Source organism: Colius striatus, chromosome 22 (genome assembly GCF_028858725.1).
Source record: "Colius striatus isolate bColStr4 chromosome 22, bColStr4.1.hap1, whole genome shotgun sequence".
Lineage (NCBI taxonomy): Eukaryota > Metazoa > Chordata > Aves > Coliiformes > Coliidae > Colius > Colius striatus.
The window spans coordinates 2,634,259-2,652,561 of NC_084780.1; the positions used below are offsets into that span (position 1 = coordinate 2,634,259).

The 18,303-nt window shown below is 63.3% G+C and overlaps 1 protein-coding gene across 1 annotated transcript in view; it reads left to right on the top strand.

Annotated features, from left to right (window-relative positions):
* Positions 1-18,303, top strand: part of TEAD3 (TEA domain transcription factor 3) — a 30,319-nt gene continuing 12,016 nt past the window's right edge. The window contains exons 1-3 of the mRNA XM_062013577.1: positions 1-109; positions 13,409-13,665; positions 16,923-16,987. Of these exons, the coding sequence (XP_061869561.1) occupies positions 13,530-13,665; positions 16,923-16,987 (201 nt within the window). The 5' untranslated portion in view covers positions 1-109; positions 13,409-13,529. The remainder of the gene's footprint in view (positions 110-13,408; positions 13,666-16,922; positions 16,988-18,303) is intronic.

Below are 18,303 nucleotides of genomic sequence, written 5' to 3' on the forward strand. Positions count from 1 at the left end.
CCCGCCGCGCTGCCCGCATTCCTGCGCCCGGCCCGGCCCGGCCCGGCCCCGCTCCCGGCCCCGCTCCCGGCACCTGCGGCCGGCCCAGCCCCTCCGAAGCACGGAGCAGGTAAGTGCTGGCCGGGAAGAGATTCCCAACCCCCCCCTTCCTCCTCCTCCTCCTCGTCCGGCGCCTCCTTCCTCCCGGCCCCAAGCCCTCCGGCCGCGCTGAGCCCCGGCGCGGGCTGGGGGGCGGCGGCTCCCGCAGCCCACCCGCTCCGCACCCCCGGCAGCCCGGTTCGTCCCCCCCAGGGCCGCCTCAGTCCCCGCTGGCGGGGTCCCGGCGCGTGTGTGTGTGTGTGAGGGGGGCACAGCCTCTCCCTGCCCGGGTCCCCGCCCCGTCGGGGCCGCGCCGCCGCCCCCGTCCCGCCGCCGCGGCACATCGCGGGGTTCGCGGCGGGCGCGGGCTGTGGGGTTACAAAGGGGCCTTGTGTACCGTATGGCCCATAGGTCGGGAGCGCGGAGGGCGCGGGCGCCAGGCGTATAGAAAGCGATAACCCGCCCGGGAAGGGCCCGGGGGGCTGCGGGGGCCACACGCGTGTCACGTTACACGTGTGTCACACACATGGAGGGGGTGACCATCCCCTGACTGTGTGCTCAACACACTTTGTGCCTCGTCATAGAGGCGCACTGCTAACGAGGCAGCAATTAGGTGTATAATTTTCTGCAGTGTGTCATCTTTATTATTATTATTGTTTTCTTTTTACACCCTCCTTCGGTTTGGGGCTGTTGGTGTTTTTCTTCCCCTTAACCTTCCCCCTTGGAAGAGAAATAAGGCCAAGCCCTTGCGGTGCTGCCCACCTCTGTTCCCCAAAACCACCAGGGCCCTGCGCAACACGGTTGACCTGAGGGGGGCAAAAACACCACCCCCAACCATAGTTTGAGGAGAAACCAGCTGGGAATGGTACCAGAGGCCCTGCCGTGGTGGTTGGCACCCTGCAGCTCCCCGTGGCTGGCACAGAGCGCGGGGGAAAAGGCAAGGGCAGAGGTTTTGGGGGGGTTTTGGTGCTTTGTGAGGAGCCAGGGTGAGCTGGGCCGGGCGACTGTCCCACGGCGAAGCGATAATCTCCGGTGTCAGGCGCGCCGGGGTATTTTGGGCTCCGGTGTCCTCTCTCCCCTCGGGTACGTGCGTGCTGTGAGTCAGGCCTTTGGCACTGCCCGGGCTCCCTGGGGGCCCTGCCAGCGGGACACACACCCCCTCCCCAGTTTTGGGGGGGTGCTCGCAAGGGTGAGTGACAAACTGGGGTGTAGCAGGCCCCGTGAGCCCACCCCTGAGCCCTGAGGGGCCTGCGCAGCCCCAAAGCCCAGCCCCGCTGCTGGCTTTGGGGGGAGGTCACAGGGAGTTGTTTCTCTGCAGGATGAGAGGAAAAGGGTCCACAAAGCAAACGGGGTGAGGGTTTGCCAAGGCCACCCAACAGTGAAGCCAGGGGAAAAGTGGAGATGGTGGCGGGACTGGGACTGGGACTGGGACTGGGACTGGGGCTGGGACTGGGACTGGGACTGGGACTAGGACTGAGACTGGGACTGGGGCTGGGACTAGGACTGAGACTGGGACTGAGGCTGGGACTAGGACTGGGACTGGGATTAGGACTGAGACTGGGACTGGGGCTGGGACTAGGACTGAGACTGGGACTGAGGCTGGGGCGGGGGCTGGGACTAGGACTGAGACTGGGACTGGGACTGGGACTAGGACTGGGACTGGGGCTGGGACTGGGGCTGGGACTGGGGCTGGGACTGAGGCTGGGACTGGGACTGAGGCTGGGACTAGGACTGGGACTGGGACTAGGACTGAGACTGGGACTGGGACTAGGACTGAGACTGGGACTGGGACTGGGACTGGGACTGGGACTGGGACTGGGACTGGGGCTGGGACTGGGACTGGGACTGAGGCTGGGACTAGGACTGGGACTGGGGCTGGGACTGGGACTGGGACTGAGGCTGGGACTGGGGCTGGTCACCTCAACACTGCCCGAATGGTGTTTCCCTGCACCTCCCCACTGGAGAGGACAGGCACGAGGGTCCTGGTGAGAGAAGGTGCTGGATTTGAGCCTGTTTGGGTTTGCAAGGGCCAGCACTCCCATGGGAAGGGGCTGCTGTGGGGTGAGGAGTCAGGTGCCATGGCAGAGTGTTGTCATGCCCAGGAGACCTGGAGCACCCAGCCGCCTCCCTGGGGTGAGCGCACGACTGGCACTGCTCTGGCTGTTCCAACAGAAATAACCCTTCAGTGGTGGGCTCTGTGGTGGGCTCCAGATGCCTGGCCTAAGCCACACCTGGGTATCTCAAGGGCCCTCAGGGCAAGGGCAGCCTTGGGGCTCAGCTTGGAACAGGGGGATGCTTCAACTGAGGGCATTTTAGGGGCAAAAGGATGCAGAGGTGAATGCTCCAGCAGCCATCACACCTCTAACACCCCCCTCCTGGAAAGCAAACCCCTTCCAGCCTCCATCAATAAAAGGGACTTCTCCTTCCCACCCATTTCCCATGACATACGGTCAGTATTTATCACAACGCCAGCACCAGCATCTCCTTTTAATTGCCATTTAATCCTCATCTTGCCACCACTGAGCGGGTCAGGAAGTGAGTCCTGGTGACCTCAGCACCGTGCCAAAGGAAGGAGGCCTTTCCCAGCGGAGTGTGAGCAGGTCAGGGCTCTGGGGAGTGGGGGTGGCAGTGGTAATCAGCTGTAATTAATGTATTAAAAAGCGAGGAGCCACTCAGCGCCCGTCAAACACGCAGAGGGCACGAGGCTGGTGGAAGGTGAGCCGGGCAGCAGGAGAGGTGGAGGCACACAGTGACTGCAAAGCAGGGAATTGGGCAATTTTGGGTTGTTTGTAGGGAAAAGGTGTTTTCCTGCCTTAGTACTTGTCTGTGGGAGCGGAGGATGGAGGGGAAAGGAGGAGAACGGGCTGCGAAGCCCTGACTGAGGGTTCTGCCGGGGTTTGTGTGGCAAGAGCTATCCTGGGGCTCTTTGTGAGCCTGGGATCCCTCTGCCTGTCAATAGACAGGATGGATGCTGTCCAAAAAGATGCCTCATCTCACGCAGCTTCTCCCTCATCAAACCCTTGACAGCACTTGTGAGGGGCTGGCAGTGCCGTCACGGCGTCGGGCCGCTGCCGCTGGGTGGGCTCTAACCAAATCCCTTTGGTTTTGGGAGCTCCCATCCTTGGGACATTTCCCAGGTGAGCAGGCCATGCCCTGAACTCCTCAGCCTCGCGTGTGAGGCGTTGTTTGGGGTGGGTGGGCAGCCGGGAGCGTGCCGGGGGCTGCGGCGGCCGAGCGCGGGCACCTGCGTGTTGCGGCCGGGGCAGGCACCTGAGGCGTGTGGGCGGTTGCTGTTGCCACCGTCACGTGGCGGCTTATGAAATGTTTTTTTGGAGGGAGGGAAGGAGGGAGGGAAGGTAATGATGGGGTGAGCCAGTGGGGCCGTGCCCCGCGCCAGCCTGCAGCAGGCACGTGGCAGCAGCCGCCCCCCACCCTGCGATAACGCAGCCGCATCCCGCTGCGGGTCTGGACACGCCGCTGCAGCTCCAGGGCCTTCGGGGGGTTTTTGTTCCCCCTGCTGTGAAATGGGAGAGAGGGGCCCTGGCAGAATGTCCTCGTGGTGCTGGGCAGCCCCTCACCTGTGGCAGTGCGGAGTGGGGTTGATGTGGTGCTGGGCGCTGTTTGGGGCTCCCCATGGAGCTGGGTTCTGTGGTGAGCACGTGTGGCTGAAGCCTTCAGAGGTGATGGGCCACCAACCCCAGGGTCTCATCCCTGGCAGTGGCAGCTGGTGGCCCTGTGGGGATGATGTTTGTGTAGGGCTCTGCATTGGCACAGCTGAGGGTATCCTGCAGGCAAAAGGTCCCAAGAAACACCAGGTTCTGATCACACCCCAGCAGTGCAAATCCCACAGGGCACATCCCCTCACCTGGTCCCGGCTGGATGCAAGGGCCTGATGTCCCCAGCGTCCCCTGTTACGTGCCATGACACAGGAGTGGCACTGAGACCCAGGGCACAACCCGTGCAGCCTGACACTGCCTCCCAGCTGGGCACTGCCTGTGCCATGAGGAGTGCCGGGGCTCAGCTGGCTGAAGCCAACACAGAGCTCATCCTCCACCGTCTTCATACGAGCGAGAGAGGGTGACTTGAGCAACTTCAGGGCTGTGCTTCACCCCATGAGAAGGGGCACTGGGCAATGCTGGCGGCTGGCGAGCTGGAGGAGGCTGGTCTGTCCCCTTTTCCCCGGGGGAGGTCGGTGGGGAGCCTGAGCCCGTGCTGGCAGAGCTCCCCGGCTGCAGGGGGTGGCTGGGGATGGGACAGCAGAGCTGGAGCTAATTTTAGGAGGTGGGCAGAGCCTCGTGGAAGCAGCCAGCCAGAGGGGTGCATGTGCCGCTGTGCCCACGAGCACTGAGGGTGAGCACCGGGGGTCCCGGGCTCTGCAAATGCCGCTCTGGACCGAGGAGGTGACCCAGCATCAGCAGTTCAACCTTCTGCTGCAGGGAAAAGCAGTGCCTGGAGCAGGCACCCACAGAGGGGCAACGCTCCAGCTGCCTGGGGTCCCGCTTTGCATCACCCAGCACACGGTTGAGCTCCGTGCCTCAGTTTCCCCCGCGGCCGTCCCGCCGGCGCTGCCCCGCAGCGGGGTGCAGGAGAGGCAGGAGGGGCTGTCCAGGCTCAGGGATCCTCGCCTGGGAGGGAGCTCCAAGTCTTGATTATTTCCCCACGACTGTCTCCTCCTCACTCCTCGTAAAATTAGATCCAGCTGTTCACAATAGCCACTAAACTTCTCTCCGGAAGATGTTCAAAGTTTACAGACGCGGCGCGGCATGCGTGGAGGATGGGCTGTTCCCATGCCAGCTCCTCGCCGCCCGCCCTTCCCCCAGAGGCAGCCAGCTCCTGCCTTCCTCCCCTTCCCCCCCTCCCTCAAACTCCAGCCCCCAGCTCTGGCAATTCAGGTTTTAGAAGAGGAACAGAGACACGAGAGCCCCTGACCCAGGCGAGCGCTGGGGTGTTGTTAGCAGGGAGCTCCGGGCGCATCGCGCTCCAGGAGCAAAGGTCTGCTGCAAGACCCTGCTTTTCCCTTGCCTGGCTCCTTGCCCGTGTGTTTGGGGAGGGTGCTGTCCTGGCAGTGCCTCTGCTCATCTGTGCCATGAGTTTGGGCTCTGGCTCTCACGGGGGGTGCCCTGCTCACAGCCTTGCCTGGGTGGCATCATGAAGCAGAGGCTCGGGGGTTGGCCATCGGCGTGCTGGGGGGGTGCTGCACTGTGCCAGGCTCTCTTGGCACCATGGGCGATGCCTTTTGCCAGAGCTCCTTCTTTTACCAAGAATACTGCCTCCATGTATTTTTAGCAGCTTTCCTCCCCGAGGATTCCAGAGCCATTCTTCAGTCTCTGTGCCCAATCCCAGCTCTGGGGCAGCAGCGAGAGGCGCTGGGTGAAGCTGATGCTCTGCCACGGGCACCTGGCTGTGCTGGGCTGGGCTGATGGCATGCAGTGAAACGGTGCTAACCTGAAATAGCCCTTTCTGAGTCCAAACCAGTGATGTGGTTTGTGCAGGGCAGTGCTCAGCAGCCCATCCAGCTCCTGCATTAAGTGCAAGGCCTCAGCTTGATGCTGCCCTGAGTGTGGTGAGCTCATTGCAAACGTGCCACCTCGCCAGGGTGACACTAACTGAGCGACATTGCCCTGTCAGGTTGTGCCCCAGCCTCTGGCTGCCGGGGCTGTGTCTGAGCTGGGAGGGTGAGGCCTGACAGCCCCCAGTGCCTGGGGCTGGGTCAGCTCCTGCACCCCCCACCCCGCTGGGTTTCTGCTCAGCTGGTGGTGCTGGGTGCCACGGTGCAGGCAGCGGGTGCAGCTGCTCCCTGGGCAGGGTTGGGTTTCGTGGGGGTGGAGGCGGCTGGGGGCAGGTGTGAAATGCATTGCAGCCTTCCTCCTCCTCTTCCTCCTCCTCCTCCTCCTCTTTGCCTGGCAACTGGCGTCCCCTGGAAGATATTTTTCCCTGCCCCTGCCGCAATGGCATAAAAATGTGGTCAGCAGCATGCAGAACTGCTCTGTGGAGGCATTTCTCCTCTCAGGAATGAAGCCAGAGACTGGCAGGGTACCCAGGGCACCATCCTGCTACAGGCACGGGCTGCTTGGCCTAGGGCTCCCCTGACCCCAGGACCCCTGACTTGCCCTTGGGACAAGCAGTGCTGGGAGACCCCAGGGACTCGGTGTTGGCCACCCCAAGCTCCTCTACAGATGTTCCGTGAGAGACGTCCTAGGACGGGCGTGTTTTGGCACAGGAGTGAATTGAGCAGTGCCCAGTGGGTGCCACGGCCAGCACCCCAACGCTGGGGTGTCACGGGATGGCCGTGGCTGTGGCTCGTCCCCATCAGGTGACTCCAACCCTGTTATTTCCATCCAGCTCGTTTCATAACGCAGAGAGCAATTAATGCTGCAAAAGCTTTCTATTTATGCTCTGCTGGGTGAAACGCCCCGGCCTGGCTGGGCAGGGAGGCCCTAATTGGGCCAGGGAGGGAAGCTGGGTTACGGTGTCCGTCTGTCCCCTGCCCTCAGGTCCTCAGCCTGGAGGCTTGAGCAAAGCCAGCTCTGGTCCTCCAGCAGCCGAAGCCCAGCTCTGCCGCCCTACCGGGGCTGGAGGAAGAGGAGGAGAGGGAGGGCTCGGTTCTGCCCTTAGGATGAAGCATCTCAGGCTGTGCCCTGGGGTTTGCCTCGTCCTTTCCCTCCTCCCTGCCTAAATTGTTGGGGGGTTTTTATTTGGGGCAAATCCCTCCAGTTTCCTCCTTGTTGACCCACAGACTGTTGGGGTGAGGGATGTGAGCATCCCTGCGGGAAGGGGCTCAGGCCTTCCTGTGGCTGCGAGAGCCCGGCTGGAGCCGTGGAGCACGTGCCCAGGGCAGCCCTGGCAGTGCCATGGACCGTGGTGGGATGCTGCCACGTGGCCTCCTGTGGTTTCCCCGCTCTGATTGCTTCCTGAGCCGCGCGCCAAGCCGGAAGGGACGGGAAACGATAGAGGGGAGGAAATGAGTTGTGCTCTCTCACGGGGAGCTGGCCTGGTGCACAGGGGGCTCTGCCACTGCCCAGGTCCCCAGCCCACACTGAGGGCCCATCTGGGGAGAGAATGGATGGTTCTTCCTGGCAGGGAGGCGCAAACTTGGTTGGGAAAGGAGCAGGGCAGCGGCCTTTAGTCTTTTCCCAGCTGGGGAATCCCTCACTGCAGCCTGAGAGACATCTGGGACAGGAGCCTGGTGTCAACAAACCTCCTCCCACCCCCTTCCCCACTGAGCTTGGTCTCACCCTGCTGCTGGGTGTCTCTGGGAGGGCCGTGTGCCAGCCAGCACGGTGCCCCTTGGGGAATCAGGGAAGGGTCTGAGGCAGGACATGGGGCAAGAGGTTCCTGAAGGGTCCCTGGGCGAGCTGCCAGCATCAGGCTGCCTGCAAAGAAGTGCTTGGCTATTGCAAGGAAAGTGCTGCAGGGTCCTGCTCAGCCGAGAGTGTCCAGGCTCTGTACACTGTCCTGGGGCTGCCAGAGGAAGGGCAGCATCTTCTCTGGCATGTCAAGGACTTGGTGGGATGCCCTGGGAGCCCCAAGGCTTTCAGGTTTGCTTCAAAAGGGCTCCTTGGAGCTGGTGGCTGTGTTGACAGCACGGGTGGCATTTCTCCCAGACACATGGTAGGGTGGGCAGAGATGGCAGCAGGTACCAGCCAGAGCTCTCCTGCCCAAAACAAGGGGCACATCAGTGACCCTGCCTGGAACAGGGAGCATCTTACCAAAGGCCTCTGCCTGCCTACACACTGATGCCTGCTGTTGGACCCCCAGCCCCCTTCTCACTGAGCCCTGATGTGCCAGGAGGGATGTGGGGAAGAGCTGGGGTGCCTGGGAGCCTCAGCTTTGGGGTTTGCTCCTTTGGGGTCTCACAGAGCCTGCTGTGTGATGGAGGAGCCCCTCTTGGCATTGTCACCAGAGAACTGTCCCCAGGGAGCTCAGTGCAGCGAGGCCAGGGCACCTTCCCAGCCCCTCTCTTGAGCCAGCTCAGCTTGGGCAGGACAGGGGCTCCTTCCCCCATCACCTCCAGAGCACAGGGACCACTGGTGCCAGCCATGGGCAGGGGGCGACAGTGGCCTTATGCTGGCATGGGCAGCAACAGTGGCACTTTGTGCTGCTGTGGGGCTGAGCTGTGTCTGTCAGTGTAGGCTGAGCTGTGCCTGTGTCAGTGAGCCTCAGCACTGCTCTGGGCTGCTGTGGGACTGAGCTGTGCCTGTGTCAGTGAGCCTCAGCACTGCTCTGGGCTGCTGTGGGGCTCACTTTGCCTGTGTCAGTGAGCCTCAGCACTGCTCTGGGCTGCTGTGGGGCTGAGCTGTGCCTGTGTCAGTGAGCCTCAGCACTGCTCTGGGCTGCTGTGGGACTGAGCTGTGCCTGTGTCAGTGAGCCTCAGCACTGCTCTGGGCTGCTGTGGGGCTGAGCTGTGCCTGTGTCAGTGAGCCTCTGCACTGCTCTGGGCTGCTGTGGGGCTGAGCTGTGCCTGTGTCAGTGAGCCTCAGCACTGCTCTGGGCTGCTGTGGGACTGAGCTGTGCCTGTGTCAGTGAGCCTCAGCACTGCTCTGGGCTGCTGTGGGGCTGAGCTGTGCCTGTGTCAGTGAGCCTCTGCACTGCTCTGGGCTGCTGTGGGGCTGAGCTGTGCCTGTGTCAGTGAGCCTCAGCACTGCTCTGGGCTGCTGTGGGGCTGAGCTGTGCCTGTGTCAGTGAGCCTCTGCACTGCTCTGGGCTGCTGTGGGGCTGAGCTGTGCCTGTGTCAGTGAGCCTCTGCACTGCTCTGGGCTGCTGTGGGGCTGAGCTGTGCCTGTGTCAGTGAGCCTCTGCACTGCTCTGGGCTGCTGTGGGGCTGAGCTGTGCCTGTGTCAGTGAGCCTCTGCACTGCTCTGGGCTGCTGTGGGGCTGAGCTGTGCCTGTGTCAGTGAGCCTCTGCACTGCTCTGGGCTGCTGTGGGGCTCACTTTGCCTGTGTCAGTGAGCCTCTGCACTGCTCTGGGCTGCTGTGGGGCTCACTTTGCCTGTGTCAGTGAGCCTCTGCACTGCTCTGGGCTGCACTTGCCTGGGCTTGTTGGTGAACTTTTATTCTTCCGCTGTGAGATGCGGGTGCAGGGAGGGAGGGAGAAGGGCTGGATTGCCCTGGGCCTGCACATGACAGGGCAGACTGCAGCTGGGATGCAGCCAGACCTCCCCCCTCCAACCTCTGCAGGATCTGCAGACCCTCTCAGTGTCCCCAGCACCATGGAAAACCATCCTGTGGGGTCCTGGTGCCACCTCACCATGGGCTGGTGGAGCCTTGAGTAAGGACCTTGGTGCCACTCTGCATCACATCTTGTCCCCTGCATGGTGTCAGCTGGGGACGTGCTGTGCTGCAGGGCCCCTTGTGCAGGTGGTGCTGCTGACTGTGCCCTGAATCCCCCACAGTTCAGGGAGATGCTGTGGCAATAGCCACCTCCCCACAGTCTGCAAAGGGCAAGAGAGCAGGAGGCTGTGCCCAGGGCTGACACTGCTCCTGGCTGGGGAACCAGCTGGGACTGTCAAGAGGCATCAGTCCCTGTGCCATGGCACTGGCCAAAGCAGGGCTGGCTGGCGTGGTGGGCTGCTTGGCCAGGTGGGTATCACTCCCCTGCTTTGTGCAGACCCCAGTTCTTTGCTGGGTGCCCTGGTACAGTTGAGATACAGGGGCTGGGAGTGGTGTGAGGGCTGCTGGGGCTGTGCTGCTTGTGGTGTGAGCTTTTGAGGCTGAGCATGCTGAGGCAGAGAAACATACTGTTCCCTTCACCTTGGTGGCTTGGGACAGGGATGGAGACAGAGTGCTGCCCTTTGCCTGGGGCTTTGCATGTGTGACAGGCACCTCTGCCCACATCACAGCCCCTGCTCAACTCTGAGCAGTGATGTGCCTGTGCTCCCAGTCCCAAGTGCTCTCTCCCCTGCTGCCCCTCAAGCCCCCAGTCCAATCCCTGTCGTGGCTGGTTGTGTTGGTCCCAGCAGCACCCTGCTCCTGACCTTGGCACCTATGCCTGGCCCCAGTGAGGTGCCCACCATATTTCTCCAACCACAACCACTGCCTCAAAAATATTCCCTTCCCCCCATTCACCAGAAAAAACACCCATGTCCTGAGCAGCCTTCCCTCTTTGCAGCCCTCCTCTCTGCTTCTGCAGGGTTTAAAGAGGCTTGTTGCTTTTCCAGGCTCTCCAGCCCCAAGCAGCTCTCACCAAGCTCTGGGTCTCCCTGGTGCCCCCCCCACACACACACAGGGCTGGGGCTGAGCCCTGTGAGCCCGTGGGAACACTGTCCCTGCTGTCCCTGTCTCGGGCTCAGCCTTGGCCTTGTGGGGAGATAAGAGCTGCCCCAAAGGCATCCTCCCCTGCTCACTGCAGGCACCCATCCTGCACCTGCTCAGGGACCTTGCAAGGGTGCAACCCCCCCACTCAGCACCCTCTGAAGCCTTGGGCTGAGCGTGGACCCCACAGACAGAGAGGGAAGGGAGCTGGATGCCCAGGCTGCCCTCCTGGCACGGGTACCAGTGAGCATCCCGCTCATGGGGGCTGCTCCCTGAGCCCTGGGGTCCCCAGGCCCTGCCTGTGCCATGGGAAGGAGCCTGTCCCCCTGGGCCCTGGGGAGCAGCCGGGAGGCAGGAGCCAGTGACATGTTTGGTGTCAGGTCTGTCCCCTCCCTGCCTGGAGCAGGTCTGTCCTGTGGTCCCTCCGAGGGCCGGCCAGCCCTGCCGGTTCCCTAATTGCTGCTGCTGTTTTGTAAGGGCTGGGTGGAGCTGGGCTTTGCGTCAGCAGGGGCCTTGCACCCTCCCTCCAGGAAATCCAACCTCTTGGCCTGGCCAAAAGCAGGTTTGGGAGAGGAGGAGTTGCTGCTGCTGCTGCTGCTGCTGCTGCTGCTGCTGCTGCTGCTGCTGCTGCTGCTGCTTCTCACCTCAGCCTGGCCCTGGCAGCCCCCTCCTGCTCATTCCAGCTCCCCTGCAAAGGCTTTCCCCGGGCTGGGGGTGCTAGGGGGGGCTGAGGAGCTCCTGGCAGCTGGGGCACAGGCTGTAGGTAGGGTGTAGGGGCAGCCAGACCCTGTCTCCATGCAGTGCCCAGCATGGGGACAGTGGCCCAGGTATTGCAGCTTGTTCCAGGATCCTGCCAGCCCTGTCGATTTGCTCTCAGCCCTATTGCTTTGTCTTTGACCCTGTGGTTTTACCTTTGGCCCTGTAGCTTCACCATTGGCCCCCAAAGCACCTGTGAGACAAGGAGGGCAGGGAGTCTGGTGGGACCCTGCAAAGCCACCCCCACCTCTGGCTCCAGTTCCTGGGGCTTTCCTCTCTTGGTGTGAGCTGATGACAGCCCGTGGTGCTGTGAGGTCTGGCACACTGCTGGCTCCCAGGCTGACACAGGGCTGCAGGGTCCCAGGCCACTGACGGATCTTGAGGCTGGGGAGCCATGGGGCTGCCACGGGGTCCTAAGCCACTGTGGGCTCTGGGTTCACCAGGGGACTGTGGGGTCTGGGACCTGCAGGGTCTCAGGCTGCTGGGGGAGGGATCTGTGGTTCCCCCATGTCTGGAGGTGTCCTGATCTGCTCGGGGGGGATCTGAGGTTCTCCCATGTCTGGGGGTGTCCTGGTCTGCTGGGGGGGATCTGAGGTTCCCCCATGTCTAGAGGTGTCCTGGTCTGCTGGGGGTGGTCCTCTGGTTCCCCCATGTCTGAGGGTGTCCTGATCTGCTGGGGGGGAATCTGAGGTTCCCCCATGTCTGGGGGTGTGCTGATCTGCTGGGGGGAATCTGAGGTTCCCCCATGTCTGGGGGTGTCCTGGTCTGCTGGGGGGAATCTGAGGTTCCCCCATGTCTGGGGGTGTGCTGGTCTGCTGGGGGGATCTGAGGTTCCCCCATGTCTGGGGGTGTGCTGGTCTGCCGGGGGGGATCTGAGGTTCCCCCATGTCTGGGGGTGTGCTGGTCTGCCGGGAGGTCTCAGGCTGCCACGGTGCAGGCAGGGCTGGGCGCCCACCCGAGGCAGCCGCACACCCCATTGTAGGTGCCGCACAGGGACAGAGCCCCGCTGCACTTGCTGAGCTGTGGGAGCGGGAGGCAGCAGCGGGGTCCGTGCACATCCCACCCTCGCTGTCCCTGCCTGGCTCCTCACGCTGGGCTGCCCTTGCCCTCCCCCACAGCCCGCAGTGTTCCCGCAGCGCAGCCCCGCGGAGCGCCCGGCAGCGCGCACAGCACCGCGCACAGCACCGCGCACAGCACCGCGCACAGCACCGCGGCTGTCGGGGGCTCGGCGCGTTGCGGGGCCCATCCAGCCCCGCAGCGCCGGCCCTGCCTCGGCCGGCTGGCTCCATCCTACAATCCAGTTCTCCTTATTTGGCCAGAGCGCTCGGCGAGAGGGGGAGCGGCAGGCGCGGGGGGAGACGCGGGGCAGGGGCGGGCGGCAGGGGCTGGAGGGGCTGACATCACATCAGCGAGGGAGAGCCGGGCTGGGGGGAGGGGAAGGGGGACATGCTTCTTTTTTTATAAAAGGGAAAGGGGAAAAAAAAAAACCAAACCACCACCCAACACAACAGAACCCGAAGCCGAGGCTCCGAGCGCGCCGCAGCCACAGGGCTGCCGCAGTTCCTTTAAAAGGAGATGTCTGCGCTGGAGACCTTTGTACACTCCCAGCCCGGCCGGGAAGCAGCGGCAGGAGACACCTCTCCCGCTCCCACCGCCCGCAGCTGCCGCCAAACGTGTTGTTGCAAAACACTGCCCCAGACACGGGGAGGAGGAGGAGGAGGAGGAGGAGGGGTGAAGGCTCCCTGGCATCACCCACCAGCCGGGGAGCACCCACGGCCCTGGCTGGGAGCGGGGGGGATGTGTCCCATTGCCAGGAGAAGGGCTCCGGCCACCTGGTTCCCATTAGCAGGGTCTGGCTCGGAGCTGCCCCGTGTCTCCCGTCAAAGCCCAGCTCTGCCTTTGCCAGACATGGCCAAGGGGGGTCTGGGGGTGGTTCCAGGGCCGGCTGGCTGAAAGAGGCAGAAGGGTGGCAGCGGGGACTGGCGCAGGGTCAGGGCTCAGGCTGTGGTGTGGGCACCGTGTGCCCGAGCTCCTCACACAGACCATGCAGCACCCGGCTTGTTTCCTTCCCAAGCTTTGAGCGGACTCTGGGAGGTCACTTGTGGCTCACATTTGGGGTTCCACATGGAAATCACGGCTCTGCCCCCAAGAAAAACAGGCTCTGCCCGTTTGTGTGTCTGCTGCCCCACACCGGGATGTTGCTCCCAGCAGAGCGGGGACAGGGCCAGCAGCGGGGTCAGAGCTGGGGCCGTGCTGTTTGCTGTAGCCCCACACCCCCGGGAAGGCAGCTGTGAGGGTCTGACGGGCGTCCCGTGTGTCCCAGCAGGTTGTCGTGTGTCCGTGGGGGCTCGGGGTCGGAGCCCAGAGCAGCCAGCACCATAGCGTCCAACAGCTGGAACGCCAGCGGCAGCCCCGGGGAGGGGCGGGAAGATGGCCAGGACGGCATGGACAAGAGTCTGGACAATGATGCCGAGGGGGTGTGGAGTCCAGACATCGAGCAGAGCTTCCAGGAGGCGCTGGCGATCTACCCACCCTGCGGCCGCCGCAAGATCATCCTGTCGGACGAGGGCAAGATGTACGGTGAGTGAGGGGGGCAGCGGCCAGGCCGGGCTGCCTGGGGGTGAAGCCGAAGCTCCTGCCTCCCATTCACGCTGGGGCATCGTCCTGAGCATCCCCCCGGCCCCCAGAGCAGCTTCCCCCAGGTGGGGCTGGTGGGAGGTGGCGGTGACCCGCGTCCCCTCCCCGCGCGCTGCCTCCCGCTCTCTGTCCTGCCGGACAGACTGGTTTGGTGAAGCCGTGGGGCAGGGAGCGGGCAGGGCACAGGGCTGCAAGGCCAGCGCCAGCCCTCCTGCTCCCCTCTGCCTCTGCCTGGTTCCCCAGGCTCTCTGCAACCAGAGCTGGCGGTGGGAGGCAGCAAGGGGCCACCCACCCACCCCGAGCCGCCACCAGCTTTCAGGGGCTTTGTTGGCTGGTTGGCTCCACTGCAGCAATGAGCTTTTGGAGAGTATCAGCCTGGTTTCTGGTGTCTCCTGAAACACCTCGCTCTTGGGGAGGAAGAGGATGGGCAGTGCAGTCAGGGGGTGATGCTGGCGTGGGGTGATGCTGACACAGGGTGATGCTGGCACAGAGTGATGCTGACCCAGGGTGATGCTGGCATGGGCTGTACACTGCCACCAGCGAACAGGGAAAGGTGCCACGGTGTCCTCATCCCTGCTGGGGTAGGGGCTGCTCCTTCCTCCCCTCCACCTCCCATGGTGTCACCCCCAGGGCTGGGTTGCCATGTTACTGTCACCCAGTACTGTCACCAAAGGCATCAGGGCCAGCAGATCCATCCTCAGCCTGCAGGATATTCATGCCTGGGATGCTGCCATCACCAGCAACAGCTCACCTGCCACTGGGGGAGAGGAGCAAGGGGGTGCTAAGGCTTCCACTGTCCTGTCCCCATGCTGGCTCCCTGTGCCACCCCACTTGCTGAGGTCTCCAGCCCAGAGTCTTGGGGTTGGCAGCTGTGGGGGGACACAGGAGTGCCCCTGGAAGCCTGGCCCCTGACTGTGGAAGCCTGGCCCTGTGCACCCCCCTGGCCCCATGGAAGCCTGGCCCTGTGCAGCCCCTGGCCCTGTGCAGCCCCTGACTGTGGAAGCCTGGCCCTGTGCACCCCCCTGGCCCCATGGAAGCCTGGCCCTGTGCAGCCCCTGGCCCCATGGAAGCCTGGCCCTGTGCAGCCCCTGACTGTGGAAGCCTGGCCCTGTGCAGCCCCTGGCCCTGTGCAGCCCCTGGCCCTGTGGAAGCCTGGCCCTGTGCAGCCCCTGGCCCTGTGCAGCCCCTGGCCCTGTGGAAGCCTGGCCCTGTGCAGCACTCCCGAGCCCCAACCGGTTTTTCCAGCCTTTCAGATACATCTGGCAGCTGCTTAAAGAGGCAGCAGCCCCCACTGACTGCCTTTCATCTCCCCCCACCCTCCCCAGCACCTCCAGGGAGCCCCAGCCAGCAGTGCTGAGCTTGCAGGGACCCCCAGGGCCGGTGCTGGTGCTGTCCTTCCCTCCCCCTGTTCTGGGGGTCCCATGGGATGCCCATGGCCGTGCCAGCCCATGCCCACTGATGCCAGCAGTGCGGGGGCGGTGGAGCAGGTGGGAGCTGGGGGGAGGGCTGGGATGGGCATGCTGGCCCCTGAGTGCTCTGGCTGTTGCCTGGGTTATTTTTAACCCAACCCATCCAACTGGTTCACGTGGTGGTGTCAGGGGAGAGGAATTTGGGGAATGTGGTAATTTGGAGGAGGACATGCCCTCTTGGAGGGAATGGCATGGGCTGGGTGAATCATGGGGGACAGGGACAAGGGATGAGGCACATGAGCACGGGGCTGGCTGCAGGGAGGCTGCGAGGGTGCAGCTCGAGGCAGTGGCTGTGACGTGGAGTGAGGCAGGATGGGTGCAGGAGGTGCTTGGCACTGGGTGCTGGGTGCTATACCGAGCCAGAACTGCCCCAGCTGGGGTGCATGGAGGTACCAGCGTTTCTTTCCCACGGGCTGGTGAGGGAGAGGATGGGACTCAGGAGCAGAGTGTGCAGGGCAGGATGCTGAGTGCTCAGTGGAATCGTAACCCCCAGGCTGGGGCTCAGCACCAGGGGCTGCTCTGCATGCCCACAGCACCCTGAGCCTCACAGGGCCTGGGCAGCACCCTGCTGCGGGCAGGATCCCACCTGGGCTTCAAAGGACCCTCCTGGGGACCCGGCCTTTGGTGGGCACTGAGGCTGGGGAGCTGGGGCAGGCTGGGAGCACAGGAGGGCTGGGAGCTGCTGGGGTTGCCATACAAGGGGTGCCCTCAATTCCAGCACCCACCCTTCATCTCCTGCATGGCACAGACACCCCAAGGCACAGCCATCTCCACACAGCACCTGGTCCTGTCTGTCCCTGCGTGTCCCCCGGCTCCGAGGGGCCAGTTGCTCCGGGGCTGGGAAAGGAAGGAGGGGGAGCTGGGGGGGGGCTGGTTGGGTTGGACAGCCAGGGCAGGGGGGTGGCTGAGGGGGTGTGTTTTTTCTTGTAAGGGTTTGGTTTGGGTTTTTTTAGAGCTCAAACCCTCTCCAAGGGCATTTCGACAAGTTCCAACCGCGACCATCTGGTCCATTAAAGTCAATGTGGCGTGCGGGGCCGCCCCCGGGCAGGGGGAGCCAAGGAGGGGGCCAAGGCCGGGACAAGAAAGCTCCCAGCTGCTCTGACGTTTGAGCATAGATTGGCCACAGCTGGCCCCTCAAATGTGGCGCAAAAGCAACTCACTTCTGCTTCAAATTAGACCCAGGCCATTAGCAAACACTGCTAGAAAGGCTGGCGGGGCTCGCAGATACAAGTGGGGTGGCAGGAGGGGCACCCCAGGACCTCTCTGGGAAGGGCTGAGGGGAGCAGGCTGTTTAGGGGTGATCTTTTGGGGGGTGGTGTTGAATCTCCTTCTCTGGGGACATCCCAGCCCCAGCTGGACAAGTTCCTGTGTGCTCTGCTCTAGGTGGTGCTGCTGTGGCAAGGGGGTTGCACTGGATGAGCTTTGGAGCTCCCTCCAGCCCGTGTGATTCTGTCTGGGGACACCACAGTGTGTGGGGGGTTCCCAGTGGCTGTCACCCCCATCTGAGCCCCTTTGTCTGGGGTGGGAGCCCTGAGGTGCGTCCCACTGACCACCCCGTGCCCCTGGGGCTGGGCACCCATCCTGGCAGCGCCATCTCCTGGTGCTCCCTCCCTCCCTCATTAAGCACCAGCAGGTTAAGGAGCAGCCAGCATCAGGCTGAGGGTGGGTTTGGGGTCCAGAGGCCGGTCCTGGGGCCGGTTCCCCGGGGTGAGCCCTGTGCTCTGCCGGCAGGTCGCAATGAACTGATCGCTCGCTACATCAAGCTGCGGACGGGGAAGACGCGCACGAGGAAGCAGGTGAGGCTGCTGCTCTGCTCCTGGGGGGCTGGGAGGGGGTGCCAGGTAAGCCCAGGGTGGCGAGTGGGTGTCCAGCTGTGTTGCCTGGCCTTTGCATCCCCTCCTGGAGCCACTGTTGCTGCAAGAACCCTCATTCTCTGCGAGGAGATGCCCTGAAATTTGGGGTGTGGGGGCTCAGAGCATCCAGCCACCCCTCCCTGCCTGGCTGGGGTTTACCCTGCATGTGCCAGGAGCCCTTGAAGACTCCATCCAAGCAGTGTGTACATCTGTATGCAGCAGCTTGCATCTCTGCTGCTCCAACTGGATCCAGAGACCCTTCCCACCTTTGTCCCCTGGTGGGTTTTACACCACGGTGAAGGCACCCCCAGAGCTCCCCCAGGCTAAGAGCAAAGGACCTCTGCCCCAACCAGGGGACAGGCCATGTGGGTCTGTGCTGGGAGGCCTGGAGGTACCCCAGAGCCCTTGCCCTGAGCTCACTCACAGGGGCAGGGTGGGATTCCAGGGCAGGCAGCACACAGTGGAGGATGCAGCAGTGCCCCCAGAGTCACATCCATCCCTGTTGGACCCCAGGGTCAGAGACCAAACCTGTGTGAGGACAGGCTGCTGCAGCCCTCGATGGGACATGTCCAGTGGCTCTTCCCTCCTCTCAGTGGTGACCCCTGGCTGGGAGCCACACTGCCTGACCTGGCAGAGCTGCTGGCATCTCCCTCCATGGGGGCATGGATGGCTTTGGGGCAGGAGCACACAGATGCTGGGGCTGTCCTGTGCCTTGAGACCCCGGGACGGAGGCACACTGGTGCCCAGGAGCATCTGTCCAGGACTCACACTGGAGGGAGAGGGCGCAGGGACCAGCCACAGCCCCTCTGTTCACAGCAGAGCTGAGCAGTGCTTTATTTCCTACCTAAAGTGACTCCGTGGCCCCCCTTGACTCGGGGGTAGGATGTGCTGAGTGAAAGCAGTGCTCTGGGAGGACTCAAAAGGCAAGGGGAGAGGGTGTGTTGCATTGTCCCTTCTGTGCAGAGCTGTCTTGGCCAGCCTGGCATCCCTTCTTGGGCAGCCTGGTGCCAGTGGGAGAAGGATCTTGCCAAAACCAGCCCTGGTGCCTGTGGGTGCAGGGACTCCCACACTTCTTGGGGCCATATTGTGTCTTTTCAGCCTGTACATCAGCCTCTTTTCTGCTCTTAGAGGGGTCCAGACACAAAAGAAAACCCATAACCATCTTCTTACCTTTCACACCTGTGTGATCTGATCCTGTTCCTGTGTGACCTGATCTAGGTGGGACCTGCTTTGGCAGGGAGGGTTGGACTAGATGATCT